Here is a 16,538-nt window from a genome sequence, read left to right on the forward strand (position 1 = left end):
TTTTTTGTCATACTTATCTGAGAAAGAATAATATTATTGAGAAACAGGAACCATTACCTGCTGCTGCTCGAGCTACTGCATTCTATAAACATGACCTAGCCCATAGCGCCTAGTTTATAACAGACAGACCCTTTGAGCTCAAATAAAATATAAAGGCCTAAATTATAAGATTTCAGATGAGTTCTTATAACTTGAAACTCCTTAAATGAGTTCTTTAATTATTTGAGTTGATATATTAATTACTCAGATGTTATTAGGACTCAATACAGTCCTAACATACTCGACTGTAAAGAGAACATATTATATGATCTCTTTACAGTATAGTATGCTGTAATGAAAATCACATGTTTTCTTCTTCTGCAAACAGCTGTTAACCGGCTTGATTTAATGCATGGAAAACAGCTGCAATTGAGTAAGTATGACAAAAACTATTATAATGTTTGGATATGCCATGTAATCATGATAGAAATCATGATTACATGATTGATGATAGAAATCATCAATAGTAATTATTACTGACTTTCTTTGTTTTTAAATAATAAATAGTTTATTTTACTAATCATTATATCTCAATTGTTTTTTAATTTAATTGAAAATATACTATTTGGAAACCGGCCCTTAACATTTTTTAAATAATTATTATCATCATCATCATAATCATCTATTGTCTACATTTAAATAAAACTTGATTTGTTTTGATAAATTAATAGGTGATCAAAGCAAACGACGTGAAACCGCTGGCAGGAATCAGGACTTTCGGCTACTCTCTGAGTGGAGGAATGGATCTGGACCAGAACGGCTATCCCGACCTTCTGATTGGTGCCTACGAGAGCGACGCCGCCATCTTGCTTAGGTCTCGGCCAATCGTAGGCCTCGTTACAAGCGTGGCGCCCGAGGCCAATCTGCATAAGATTGATCCACTCAAGAAGGGCTGTTTCAAGGATATCAAGTCCGAGTACACTTGGTGAGTAGATATTCACTCTCCCTTTATAGGGCTACCTCAGTTTTAAAATGAAATATAAAACATTCCAGCACCCTTTTTACTTTCCTTGCCCTATTACCATAGGTGAGGGAAGTATTGCTTTCCAAAAAAATTAAGGTATCTAAATTTCTATACGTTTCAAGGTCCCCTGAGTCCAAAAAAGTGGTTTTTGGGTATTGGTCTGTGTGTGTATATATGAGTGTATGTATGTCTGTGTACACAGTATCACATCTGCCAATTAACGGAATGACTTGAAATTTGGAACTTAAGGTCCTTACACTACAAGGATCCGACACGAACAATTTCGATCAAATGCGATTCAAGATGGCGGCTAAAATGTTGTCAAAAACAGGGGCTTTCGCGATTTTCTCAAAAACGGATCCAACGATTTTCATCACATTTATACCTAAAATAGTCATGGATAAGCTCTATCAACTGCCACAAGTCCCATATCTGTAAAAGTTTCAGGAGCTCCGCCCCATTGTGCAAAGTTTGATTTTAGATTTCCAATTGTCAGGCTTCGGATACAATTTAAACAAAAAATTTCAAGTGGAGGAGATTGAGCTTGAAAATATCTACAATTAATGTCAAATAACATTTTCACCTAAAATTGAAAATGAACTCGAAATTCGAGAAAATGTTATTATTCAAATGCAAACTGAGAGAGGCAACTACTGATTCTAACCGCGTCGTGTGTCTCCAACGTTATTGTCCTGTCAAACGATAAGCTGGCTCATGCCCGGTTGCAGAATCGTTACATAAAATCAAACATAGCTATGTGAAACATAGTTTAAAATCGCTGACATAAATGGTTGGTCGTTGCACAGTCGTTCGCCGAAGCCAAGTTAGCTATATCTCGAATAAGCATCACAGATAAGTCACACTGCAGCACTATTCACTTTTTTCCGTACATTTCCGTACATGCAAGTTATTCATTCTATTTACTAAAAATAACCAAAAATAACTTTTTGTTGAGTTATTTTTGGTAAATTGAATAACTTTCAAAAAAAATGATATATTTTCAGAAAATTTTTGTTTTATTAAATCAACAATACCATGAATAATTCTTCTTCTAAATCTCATGGATTTATCTCTTACCGAATTTGAAATGTTCTGTCCCAAAAATTTAAACTTTAGTCGCTCATATGATGTGAAGCTGTTCAGAAGAATAAGTGATATTGTTGATTGTGAGCTCTTGCAGAGTGATGTGGATGGTCTGTGTGGGTGGTGCATGGATAACGGATTGGATGTGAATGTAGGAAAATGCAGTGTCAAGAGGATTACCCGTCAGAGGAACATTACATTGAACAACGCTCTATATCATATTAATGGCATAATTATTAAAGAAGTAGAAAATTTCAAAGACTTGGGAGTTGTTTTCGATCACAAGCTCAATTTCTCTCTGCATGTTGAAAGGATTGTGAATAAGGCATATCAGCAGCTTGGTTTCATCATCAGAACATGCTCACATTTCAACAGCATACGGACTCTGTGCTATCTCTTCAAGACACTTATTCGTAGCGTTCTGGAGTATGGTTGTGTGGTTTGGAACCCATACCAGAATTCACTGATACATCCTTTGGAGTGTGTTCAAAACAGATTCCTTAGATATTTATATTTTAAAAAGTTCAACAATACATACCCCTTCGACTTTCCCACATCACAACTCAGATTGATGTTCGGTGTGGAATCATTAAAATTGAGACGTGATTTTAATATGCTTTTGTTCGTTTTTAATGTATTCAATGGCAGAATCAGCTCAATGTTTTTGCTTTCCTAGTTAAATGTGTACATTTCTGCAGTGCCTCGCCGTTCCAGTTTTAGATTATTTATACCTTATTGCAACACTTTAAATCATCAGAACTCTCCCATATATAGATCATCATTCATTTTCAATTGCTTCTCGGATCATCTTGACCTGTCATTCGGTTACAGTCGCTTCCGTAGGGATTGTAGGCGACTTCTGCGAGTGTGACTGTCGAGTGTTTTAATGTGTCTCTTGTCTGTTGAGTTGATGTTGTATGTTTGTTTTTTTTTAAATCCACTTTTGTACTAGTCCTCAAGGGTATGATTAGTACTGATTCGATTTTTTTTGTTCATTTCTTTTTTTTCTATTGTTTTTCCTCTTCTTTCATTGTAATGTTTCAATATTCTTCTTTTCTGTACTCTTACTATGTATAATGAACTATTGTAATTGTGTTGTTATGGAAGCAATTTTTGGGAGAAATCCTGTATGCTTCCATGTTTTTTCATAAATAAATAAATAAATAAATATCTCAAAAAGTAATGATCGGAAAAAAATGCTTTCCTGAGAAAATTGTTTTGATAGCTTGATGAAATACAAATCGAAACACATTGAAAAATATCACCAGTAGAAAGTTTATTTTTAGCCTTTGCACAGCCTTAATCTGTATTATTTTATGGCAAATAAATTAATTTGAATCTGATCTCCCTGTTACAGTTTCACCTTCGACGCGTGTGTTATGATAGCAGCAGTCATTAAGGATATCAAAGGGTCGCGATTGGGCGAAGGAACCGGCATAACCCTGAGATATAAGCTGGAGGCGGACTTTAAGCGCAAAGTGCCAAGAGTTTGGATTGGAGGGACCTCGGGAGAGGAACCAAGACCAAGTACGGTTGAGAATGATATCAGTCTCACTCAAGACAAAAACGGACAGCTTAAGCATTGTCATGAACATACCGTCTATATCAAGGTGAGGGATGATTTCAGTCCTCAATTTCCTCATCTCTTTTTGGAAATGGGGAAAAATGAATTAAACCAATTATTAAAATCAATGACTAAGATTTATAGTAGGAGGAAAGTTGAAGGCCGGTTTCCGAGCTCTGAATTCAGCTAAGTTCTAGAGTTTAAACAGCTGGAGTCAGAAAATTGGCTTTCCGAAACGGAGCGTAGTCGTAGTTTCTATGATAATCTTTATTTTCTCATTTCCGTAATTGGATACGTTTTTCCTTGACAAAATGAAACATTCCTAAATAATTCAAAATAGCTGAAATGTTATACTATTTTCTCTTTATTTTATTTTGTGTTCAATTTTCTAGTTTTTCGAAATTTAATTTAAACGTGGACTACGACTACGTCCCGTTCCGACTCCAACTCAGTGTCGGCTCTAGGGTGAAAAAGTAGTTACAGCCCAATATTGAGTAGCAATCAGCACCTCCCTCCTCCCTCACCCTCGCGGGTGGCTCAATCAATTCATATATATTATCATACTCGTATATCAAAAAAATATCAGCTGGTGGTCTGTTGATTCTGAAATATGCCATAATTCTATCCCCCAAAGAACGTTTTTATTTTTTATGTGTATTATGATGGAACTTTCTGTCAACAGAAATATATTTATCTGAACATGGAAGCTATCATTCAAGTTTTTAAAAATGGAGTAAGCCTGAGTACAAAATGTGAAACTTGAATATGTTTAGAGAATAATCAACATAATACACGTTGATGTGAAAAACAAGAATACAACTGAATAGATAATAGATATAGATAATAGCTCCCTAACTATGAGTTACTCTTGCATCATGATTGCTGGAAGTTTCTTCGGTGAGAACCACTTCCATCGGCCGATATTTGAGTATGAAGAATTGGTTGAGGCTTTTTAACAGCTAACAAATCTTTTCTGTCCTCTTCTCTCCACGGTGTTCCAATCAACAAGCAAACTAAATCGTTTCTAGGCTTCATGCTTCACGTTGTACAATTCACACTCATAACTTTAATAACACAACAGCACCAGTCACCACGCGTGTCGCCACTAACAATCTAACATAACCTCAACAGGAGGAAATAGGACAGTTATGAAAAGAGAACGTCCTCAACGTGTACTAAGATGACCGACCTAAGCGAATACCTATAATAAAGAGGATGGACCCAGGGCAGCCAAGAGGCAACCTACAATAAGCATGCAGGACCTGGGCTTGAGTTATCATTTCTAGTCAAACTGAAGCTATGAAGCTAGCAAGCCGTTGTCATGGCAACCAAGCCATAGGTGCTGCCATCTAGTCGGAGCTGACATTGGGCCTTTACCTGACTGCAAATTGCAGCCTAGTCATCTTTTGAACAGTACTGCCACCAAAATGCATTTGCAGTGTTTCTAGCAAGCAGTGATGTACAAGCAAAATTGTATGATAACTTTTCACTGTATTTACACTACATTCTAAGGCTAGACACACACCAGTTAGTCAAGACAAGACAAGACACGTTTAGTCACAATACTTCACATAGTTGCTCATGACGCAATTCACACTGATTAGTCATAGTAATTAGACATGTCTTCATAAGCAACAATGTGAAGTATTGTGACTGATCATGTCTTGTCTTGTCATGACTAATTGTTGTGCGCCTAGCCTAAGATAGAACGCCTCGGAAAACACAAATAAAAAGGATGTTTTATTAAGTGAACCAATATTTGAATTCATATTGCACTATTTTCTCAACTATATAATTGAAATGATATTCTTATTTTTAAAAAACTTGGTACGTCCGGCTGTACTTGCTCCCCTGAAGAGCCGCCACTGCTGGCAGCTGTTCAAAGTCTAGAACTTGGCTAAATCCCGAGCTCGGAAACCAACCCTAAATGATTTTAATTTCTTATATTTTGAATTGTTGTAACTCCCCTCTTCTATGCCTTGTTCTCCTATTGCTTTTTCTTCTCCTCCTTATTTTTCTTGTTCTCCTGTCTCTAGTCTTGCTTCTACTCCACTTCTCCTTCACCCCTGTTTTGTCAATCAATATTTCACCTGTCACATCTCCTTATTCTATTCCTCTTGTTGTACATTTTGTTTATCCTCTTGTTCGTCTCTATTATCTCACCTTCTTCTTCACCGTCTCGTTCTTGTAATATTATAATATCGTAATATTATTTATAATATTGTATTAGAAAATGTAAGTTTTTGTTTTTTCAAGATGTTTTTTTAGTAACTACCAACCAAAAATTACCTCAATCGAGAGGCTTTTGTTCATTTCATGAATGCCAATAAAGCTATTATTATTATTACAAAAGAAGGCACTGCGTATCATTTCTGGTGCATCTTATCTAGAACACTGTAAGCCACTATTCATAATTGAAAATATCATGACTATCCATGGGATGGTGGTTCCATACTCTTAATGAATGTATGGAAAAACATTGACACTCATCATTGTATAGAAGACCTTCCCAGCTACTATTCAGAAATAGGATCAGAATAGACAAAATTGAGTAAGATTTTGAATAGTCCTGGCCACTCATCTTTGAAACATTTCAATATCCTCCCTATCACAGTTAGGGAACTATACCAATAGCTTCATTTAAAAAAGATTGAAAATCTCCTTTCAAAGAATCCCATTTATTCTTTTTCTGTGCTCTTTCATCTGCCTAGTTTGGTTTATTTTTAGACTAACTTTAGAATTGTTTATTATGTAATTTCTCTTGTCTGCTTTTATCAATTCAAATCAAATAGTTTTAACCTTACAGTTGTGTTGTGAGTGATGTTGTAGTACTTTTCCATAATGAAAACACAAATTTGAAATTGTCAACCACTTTTTATTATTATAAATTATTATAATATAATTATACAGAACCAGGTTTCGTAGCTTACCAGCCACATCTTCAGCTGTTTGTGTACAAATGTAAACAAACAGTTAGTTGTAAACAAACAGCTGAAGATGTGGCTGGTAAAGCCACGAAACCTGGTTCTGTATATATTATAATAATTTATAATAATAAAAAGTGGTTGACAATTTCAAATTTGTGTTTTCAAATAGTTTTATTTGTTCTTGAGCAAGTACTCATACAAATAGTAGATGCTATCCTGATCAGATACATAATACATTCTTGATTAACAAAACAAATTATCAAAACACGTACATTACAAAAAATCCTGCTACGATAATATAATAACAATATTCAAAATTAACATTAGAAATCACAAAAAATACAAAAATAGTTTGAAAAGAATTTGATAGTAATTTCCAAATATAGCAATAACAAAATTAACTGACAATGAATGTGATATTAGATCAGGAATTAATTAGAATTAGGAATGTAGCTACCTACATTAATGTGTAAGAATTCTGAAGTATAAACTATTACCGACATAAATATACGAAATTAAAATGTGAGAAACTATAAAACAAGTAATAAAATGACCAGTAAATTCGTGAATGACTAGAAAAGAGTTAATTTTAACAAGCAAGCTTTATCAATTCTCATAGTGCTTTATATTGCCAACTTCATATTTTTGTAATATTTGTTATTTTGTAACTTTTAATGACTTTTCCTATTGCATTGTACATTGCCTTGATGGAATAAAAGTATTTTTGTTTTGTTTTCAGGAGAACACACGTGACATCCAGTCGGCCATAATGTTCCGGCTGAGCTACACGCTGGTGCAGAAGGAGCCGCGAATGCCGAAGCGGGGCGCCGCCCTACCCAGTGTGGATAGCTTCCCCATCCTCAACCAGCAGGAGGCGGCCAAAGTGTTTGCGGCCACCTTCCTCAAGGACTGCGGCGACAACGACATCTGCGAAAGCCAGCTGTTCGTCGAGGCCGGCCTCGAGTTGCCCACCTCTGGTAATTGACTCATTTATTCATTTGTATACTAGTTGTTCTGTGAATAGTAGACCTCGCGCAGTTCTTAGAACCACTGCCTCCTCTTAGGGTGACCGTCCACTGGAACTGTATTCAACCGAGCCGTTGGATCGGACGAATCTGCCGGCCGTTAATTCGGCCGAATATGGTCGTCCACTGGAACCGTTTATGTCAGTCTAGTTTAGTAGTTGGCTGAACTATTGAATATTGAATAAATATTGAATTAACTACTATCATAGCCACCAACATTTTTCATAAACAATGATTATATTGAGATTTTGAAAATTGAATAAGCAAATATCCACTAAATTAGTTATTCATTACAATAATCTAACCTTTAGATCCTATTTGTTCCGTAATCTTTGTCTACAGATTCCTTTGAACATCATGACGATGATATCTTTTGTCTCGCATATCGCACAGTGGAACATGCTCTTGAACCAAAATTATCAACTTTTCATTGACCTTAGTTAAAACTTTATAAAACAGAACAAGCTCAAAAAACAAAAACAGACAAGACTGTGAAACAATTTTGTGGTTAGGATGATGTTGTCTCAGCTCGACTTCGGCCGGATAAGGCTGGAAAATCTCATTCAATTCGGATCGAAAACTTGATCGGCCGTGCACGGACGTATGAACCTGTTGCAATGAACGAGTATCTATAGCTTTCTTTGTTGGGGGATCGTTCGGACGAGTTCGGTAGTTCTCGGCCGATACTAGTTCGGATGAAATCGGTTCCAGTGAACAGCCCACCTTATACTGTCCATCAGAGTAAATCCTGTCTGTATGACGTTGTCGGTGAGATATCTACTGTGAAAACGGCTAATGGATAGTGAGGTTGGTGTATCAAAAATGACAACATCAAAAGCTCCTTAATTAAAGACAAAGTCAGCCCGAGAGAAAATACTATATTATTTTATTGCATGCGTCATTGCATGCAATTAATAGTCCACACGACAGTTGACTTATTACCAAGTTACATTGTGATATTAATTGCATGCAATTAATAATCCACTCGACAGCTGATTGATGATGAATAATTATATAGTCTGATTTTTACGGTAATATTGGCTTTAGAAGGATACTCCTTTTCCTTTTGTTGTATTATCCTTAGAATACAAATTAAAAAAAAACTTATAATATACAGGATGTTCTGAAGAAAGGTGCTCATAAGTCAAGGTGTGATTCCTCTCATCAAAAGAAGAAAAAATATCTAATTAACATAGGTCCAAAAATGCTTATTTACCAAGTTATACAGGATGGAAGATTTGGTCTGAATTTGTGTGCCCCTGATGAAACGAAGCCTTACGGGTATTTGTTGGCTGTTAATTAAGGTGTACAATTTTGCATACTTTATGTAAAATGAACTCAGAAATTGAATAAACCCGTTTTCAAATCTTTAGCTACATCAATTTTCAAGATATGTGAAGAAATACGCGAAACTTGGCCCGAAAAACAAGTTCCTTTACGGTTTGAAGCAGATTTCCTATGTTATATTTACAATAAACAAAATATATTTTTCTACAGAACTTGTAGAGAATTTAATTTCGAAGAGGAAGACCTAGAATGAGTCTATAATAGACAAATGCAAACTTGAAAAAATAATCCTTAATTACATACGAAACGCATGTTTCGAATAGACAAAATCTGATAAGCTCTCTTTTTTTCGTGCGTTTTGTATGAAGGATTATTTTTTTAAGTTTGCGTTTGCCAATTATAAGACTCATTCTAGGTCTTCCTCTTCGAAATTAAATTCTCTACAAGTTCTGTAAACTATTTTGTGTTTATTGTACATTTAACATAGAAAATCTGCTTCAAATCTTGAAGAAATTTGTTTTTTTTTGGGACCAAGTTTCGCGTATTTTGTCGCACATCATGAAAATTACTGTAGTTACAGGTCTGGAAACGATTTTATTCGATTTTTCAGTTCATTTTACATGAAGTACACTAAATTGTACATCTTAATTAACAGCAAATAAATACCCGTAGGGCTTCGTTTCGGCAGGGGAACTGAAATTAATACGAAATCTTTCACCTTGGATAACTTGGTAACTAAGTATTTTCGGACCTATGCTAATTAGAACTTTTTTCTTGTTTCGATGAGAGGAATCACGCCCCGACTTATGGGCACCTTTTTACAGAACACTGCATACGTCGACACGCAATTAAAAAAGGAACATACCTGTCAAATTTCATGAAAATCTATTGCCGCGTTTCACCTTAATAGCGTAACATAAATATGAAAATAAAAATATATAAACATAAAGAGAAATGCAAAACCGTCGACTTGAATCTTAAACCTCACTTTGCTCGGTCAAATAACAAATCATATAAATATGATCGCAAAAGAACAACAGGCGTGGCCCAAAGAGCAACAGATGCCCAATTGTATCTTCTCAAAAGCAACGTGTTGCATCCAAAAAGATACACAAGGAGCTTTTTAGTGTAACATCCTTTAAGCACAACACAGCCTAACAACTGACATTTGTTCAACAAGCTCTTTCCATCTTTGGCGATACGTTGCAACTCACTCAATCATGAAGACAGCCTAACAACTTACATTTGTTCAACAAGCTCTTTCCATCTTTGGTGATACGTTGCAACTCTCTCATTCATGAAGAATCTCTTTGTGTAGGGAGTTTCCTTCAAGGATGCTCTGTAGGGAGCTTTCGTCATATAGGGATCAAGGGTCCCTGAAGCCTGATGTTTTTGCAAAGCCGTGAATATTACGCCACGAACCATTCATTTCCTGTATGCCGTTTCGAAGTCACGGGAAAAAGCTGTGGTATGTGTACTGTAATGCTCAAAATCTGTTCAACTGAACCACATTTTATTCTGGCATTTACTTTCAGGAGACAACAAATCATCTTGGCAACTAGTGTTGGGAGAGCATGAAGAGGTTCTACTGAAGATCACCGCCCATAATCTGAGAGAGTCGGCCTACGAAGCACAGCTGTTTGTCAGTCATCCAGCCGCCCTCAACTACATTGGACGTATGAAGACTTCTGATCTGCCTGTAAGTACTTGTAATCAATACCTCAAAGTCGTCATGTCATCAAAGAAGATTAAATAAGCGTATTTGAGTTTCATGTTTATTATCATTATTTATTTATACATTGATAGATACAATATCATTCTCAACTATGAATGATTGGGAAAGGAACAACAGGCTTAAAGCCCAAAACTGTTCCTTTCCCAAATTTAGATATAAATTGTCCAAAAATAGGTTATGTTTACACTTCATGATTTCTGTCCAATTTTGAGTCCAAAATATTTATAAACTAGACACGTTTAAAACCAAATTAAATAAGAATACTTGGGTCGATGTCAAACGCGGCAAACGACAAGAGTCCTGCGACAGTAGAGACCAGCGACGGTAGAGACATGCGACATTCGAGGCCAGCGACGTTAGAGGACTCCTGAAAAAGAGACCTCAAATGTCGCCTGCGTTAGGCGACAGTTGAGGCCTCTCTAATTTTTGTACAGCCCCGACAGTCGAGACCTGCGACGGTAGAGGACTCCTGAAAAAGAGGCCTCAAATGTCGCCTGCGTTAGGCGACAGTTGAGGCCTCTCTAATTTTCGTACACTCCCGAAAATCGAGGCCTACGCCCGTAGAGACCTGCGACATTCGAGGCCAGCGACGGTAGAGGACTGCTGGAAAAGAGGCCTCAACTGTCGCCTGCACTAGGCTCTCCAGAATGGCAGATTTTTTAATGAATTATCATTCAATTAGTATGGATTTACCAGCAATTGAATAATATATTATATCCTACTATTCCTTCCCTACTATGAATAAGTATTGCAACTTCACAACTGTAAATATACCTTAGTTGCTTCTTCATAAAAAACGAAATTTTCAAACTCGTAAATACCTTTTTGATTCTTGGATGTCAAATTCTCAGTACTGTTACAAATCAATAACTTTTATCCATTTCACACATTCACATTTTACATTTTATTGATCTATACATTGAGCTTTTCTCGTAAAAACTAAATTGTTTGTTCTGAAAATCCTCTAAAGGTAAGCCCTACGATCCTTCAAAGTTCATATGCTTTTTTTATGAAGGAAGTTTCCATTATTTGATTTTCAACAAATCAGATGTTATAATCATTACAAAATGTATTTCATAACATCTATTAAACACTAGATAAAGATGCACTATTGACATTAGTACAGGTACAGTCTGGTATCGCAGTAGGATGTGTCCTCAACTGTCGTCTGCTGCAAGCGACTCTCTAATTTTTGTACAGGCCCGACAGTCGAGACCTGCGACATTCGAGGCCAGCGACGGTAGAGGACTCCTGAAAAAGTGGCCTCAATTGTCGCCTGCGTTAGGCGACAGTTGAGGCCTCTTCAATTTTTGAACAGCCCCGACAGTTGAGACCTGCGACCGCAGAGGACTTCTAAAAAAGAGTCCTCAAATGTCGCCAGCGTTAGGCGACAGTAGAGTACTCTTCAATTTTCGTACACTCCCGAAAATCGAGGCCTACGACCGTAGAGGACTGGAAAACAGTCCTCTACTGTTGCAGGCCTCGACTGTCGTCGGTCTCGACTGTCGCGCCCCCGAATACTTCACTAAATCACCACTGATAACTGAAAAATACTGAGATTTATTAAAGTGAGATTTGTGTTATAAAGTGAGTGCCTGGGTGACATTGATGTTGAAACATTTCGTGAGTTGTTGAAATAAAATAATGTTGAACAAAAGGGTATTTCAATCTTAATTCTTACACAGCTATCAACTATAATATAAGCTTTGAATGAATTATACAAACCATGGGATATCTTCCTATGCTATCTTTTCTCTATGGTATCACCATAAATGATACAGTATCAACACAATATGACACAGTATCAACACAATATGATACAGTATCATCTCAACTAACAAATAAAGTTAAACTAAGTTGTTTTTCAAAGTGGATTTTCATTAGTATTTTTATTTTTGTATTTTTAGCCGGTACAATGTTTTGTATTAATATTATGTTGTGCGAAATAAATTAATTTTTGAATTTGAAAAAACTTGATACACAACACCATGACTAGACACAAACCTTGAATGAATTCTACAAACCATGGGATATCTTCCTATGATATCTTTTCTCTATATTATCTAAATCAGACCGTCACTATTTAGGAATATTAAAAACGAATATACACTTGATATTATAGTTTTCATAAAAACTAAAACGCACAACACAACGCATCAATTAATTAATTGTGATTGATTTAATTTGATTTAAAAATATTGTTTTCAATTTAAAAATGATTTTTGGGTGTTTTGAATTAATTGTAAATTGAGTGTTTAATTGATCAATGTTAAGTGACACATAACCTAGCTACATTTGCACTGTTGTATAAATTAGAATTGGAACCGTTTTGGGCTTATAAGCCTGTGGTACTTTTCTGTAAGTTGTATAATTCTGAATGATTAAATAAATAAATAAATCAACGCAACGCAATAAATTACAAATCACCAAAAAAACTCAAAAACCTCCAAAAACAAGACTCCCGCTCTTTCGCCAATAGTCCAAGGCCTGATAGATTGCATATATGTAACATGATATTACCATGAATGATACAGTATCACCACAACATAATACAGTATTAACAAAATGTGATACCGTATCATCTCAACCTGATACACAGCACCATAATTTGATACAAAACTTCCAAACTTTGAATGAATTCTATAAACCATGGGATATCTTCTCATGATATCTTTTTTCTATGGTATCACCACAACATGGTATAGTATCACCATAAAATGATACAGTATCACCATAAAATGATACAGTATCACCATAAAATGATACAGTACACCAAATATGATACAGTATCAACACACAAGATACAGTATCACCACAATATGATATGGTGTTGTGTATTAAGTTGAGATGATACTGTATCATATTGTGGTGATACTGTATCTTGTGTGTTGATACTGTATCATATTTGGTGATACTTTATCATTTTATGGTGATACTGTATCATTTTATGGTACAGGTTTGAATGAATTCTACAAAACATCTTCCTATGCTATATTTTCTCTATGGTATCATCATAGATGATGCAGTATCACCACATATTATATGGTATCAACACAATATGATACAGTATCACCACACATTATATGGTATCAACACAATATGATACAGTATCATCTCAAATCGATACACAACAACATAACTTGATACCAAACTTCTGAACTTTGAATGAATTCTACAATTCATGGGATATATTCTTATGCTATCTTTTCTCTATGGTCTCATCATAAATGATACAGTATCAACACAGCACTTCTTTACAGTATCACCACACATGATATAGTATCAAAATAATGTGATATAGTATCAACATATTATGATACAGTATCATCATAACTTTATACACAACACCATAACTAGGCACAAACCTTGAATGAATTCTACAAACCATGGGATATCTTCCTATGCTATCTTTTCTCTATGGTATCAGCATGAATGATACAGTATCACCACAACACTTCTTTACAGTATCACCACACAAGATATAGTATCAACACATTATGATACAGTATCATCATAACTTGATACACAACACCATCTTCTTCTTTAGGTACCTTCTCCATTACGGAGGTTGGCTACCATCATGGCAATTCTCACCTTGTTCACTGCGGCTCGGAAGAGGTCCTATTTAATGCCTCCCTCAGGTTTCTCAACCAAGACATTCTTCTACGTCCCACTGAACGCTTACCAACTAGTTTACCTTGTATTATGAGGTGCAGAATTACATACTTAGGTCCTCTCATAATGTGCCCAAAGTATTTCAACTTCCTGATCATAATGTCATGCACAATATCTAGTTGTTTACCCATACGTCTGAGAACTTCCGCATTTGTGACTCTATCTGTCCAAGATATACGGAGCATACGCCGGTAGGTCCACATTTCAAACGCCTAAAGTCTGGCCTCACATTCCTTATTCAGTGTCCATGCTTCCAACCCATATAAAAGAACAGGAAACACATAACACTGTAAGAGGCGGGTCCTGACCTCAAGAGACAAATCACAAGCCGACAGAGGAGGTCTCTTTTTTATTTTGTTGGGGACAATTCTAACAAATGTGGTGAAGGAATCAACACAACACCATAACTACACACAAACCTTGAATGAATTCTACAAATCATGGGATATCTTCCTATGCTATCTCTTTCTATGGTATCACCATGAATGATACAGTTTCACCACAACATAACACAAAATATGATACCGTATCATCTCAACTTGATACACAACACCATAATTTGATACAAAACTTCCAAACTTGAATAAATTCTACAAACCATGGGTTATCTATCTTTTCTCCATTTTATCACCATAAATGATACAGTATCACCACAACATGACACAGTATCAACACATATGATACAGATCAGCTATTATCTTGATGCACAACACCATAATTTGATACAAAACTTCCAAATTATTAATAAATTCTACAAACCATGAGTTATCTATCTTTTCTCTATATTATCACCATAAATGATACAGTATCAACGCATATGATACAGATCAGCTACAGTATTATATTGATACACAACACCATAATTTACCCACATTCAAACACAAATTCATTCATTTATTGTATAAAATACTATAATCATAATACAATTATGACATTGGAGGAAAAACTAGGCTGAGCCTGTACTATTTCTCTCCAAAAATTTTGATAAAATGTTGATGTTGTCCAAAAGATAAGGCTATGTAATCTCACACTGCTTTGTCACTTGATTTTCGGTCCAGGCATGATGATTTAAAATTTTGAAGGTTGATTTTATACTCTAAATAAATCACAGGATGTATCACAATAAATTAAAAACTTAAGAAATATTGCACTTATTTAAAAAATTTGAATACAGAATCAAAAACCTACTCACTATTTGTTATTTACAGCTGTCTTGAATGAGACAGAAAACTTGCTAATTTTGATAGAAAACTTGCAAACTTTGAATGAATTCTACAAAACATAGGATATCTTCATATGCTATCTTTTCTCATTGATATGTTTACCCATTTGCAGGACCGCCAACCGTCGTGCAACCCACACAACAACACGCTGGTGATCTGCAGTCTGGGCAACCCGCTGAAGCAGGATGCCTCCATCAACGTGCACCTGCGGTTCGACCCGAAGCCCCTGGCTGACGAGCAGTCGGCCATTGAGTTCAGAGTGTTCGCCAACACCACCTCGCAGGAAGTGGAGCCGGAGCAGCCTCTCACTCTGAAGGCGGTGGTCGTCAGGAGGGCCGAGATATCGCTGCAAGGGTAGGTGTTTTGTCGTCAACTATGTTTATAGTATAGCATAGAGAAACAATAGCAAATGCAGATATCCCATGGTATATAGTGAGGTCCACGTTATAATGGCAGTGAAGAAAGATAGGAGAAAAACGTTGCCAAGTCTCTCCATTTTGCCACTGATTTTGAGCTGCTACTCAATTCATCCCATTAAATTTGATCTAATAATAATTATTATTTCCTTGATAGAATAATCAATTTAATGTCAAATTAATCAAGAAAATATATTTTTTCATAATTTGATTCAAAAATTTGTTTTCATAACTAAGATCAGATTTTTATTTTTATACAAACCTGAAATGGCGGCTAATTCAAAAAGCTGTGATACACCAATCTGAATTTCAAAACAACAGAAATTATGTTATTTGATAGGTATTCTATTCCAATTTCTTTTAAAAATGATAAAAAAATAGAAATCCTTTTTAAAATAAGTAATTTCAATGGAAATAATTCTGAAATAACCTTTTAATATTATTTATACCGGTACGAGTAGGTCTAACCTAAACGTGTAGGCTAACTGAAGCATGGATGAAGTCTAGGATGGTTAGTTATCAACTTTTAAAATGTCATTTCAGGTATTTTAATTTGTGTTTCTCATACGGTAATGTCTCAAAATTATTTCATTGTTTCAA

At 35.6% G+C, this 16,538-nt stretch overlaps 1 protein-coding gene across 2 annotated transcripts in view; it reads left to right on the top strand.

Annotated features, from left to right (window-relative positions):
- LOC111054620 (integrin alpha-PS1) overlaps positions 1-16,538 on the top strand; it is a 65,482-nt gene that overhangs the window by 36,155 nt on the left and 12,789 nt on the right. For both annotated transcript variants that reach the window (XM_039440929.1, XM_039440930.1), the window contains 5 exons: positions 711-964; positions 3,444-3,696; positions 7,317-7,554; positions 10,425-10,588; positions 15,635-15,876. In XM_039440929.1, coding sequence (XP_039296863.1) covers positions 711-964; positions 3,444-3,696; positions 7,317-7,554; positions 10,425-10,588; positions 15,635-15,876 — 1,151 coding nt within the window. The remainder of the gene's footprint in view (positions 1-710; positions 965-3,443; positions 3,697-7,316; positions 7,555-10,424; positions 10,589-15,634; positions 15,877-16,538) is intronic.

This window comes from Nilaparvata lugens, chromosome 14 (assembly GCF_014356525.2).
Source record: "Nilaparvata lugens isolate BPH chromosome 14, ASM1435652v1, whole genome shotgun sequence".
Taxonomy (NCBI): Eukaryota; Metazoa; Arthropoda; class Insecta; order Hemiptera; family Delphacidae; genus Nilaparvata; species Nilaparvata lugens.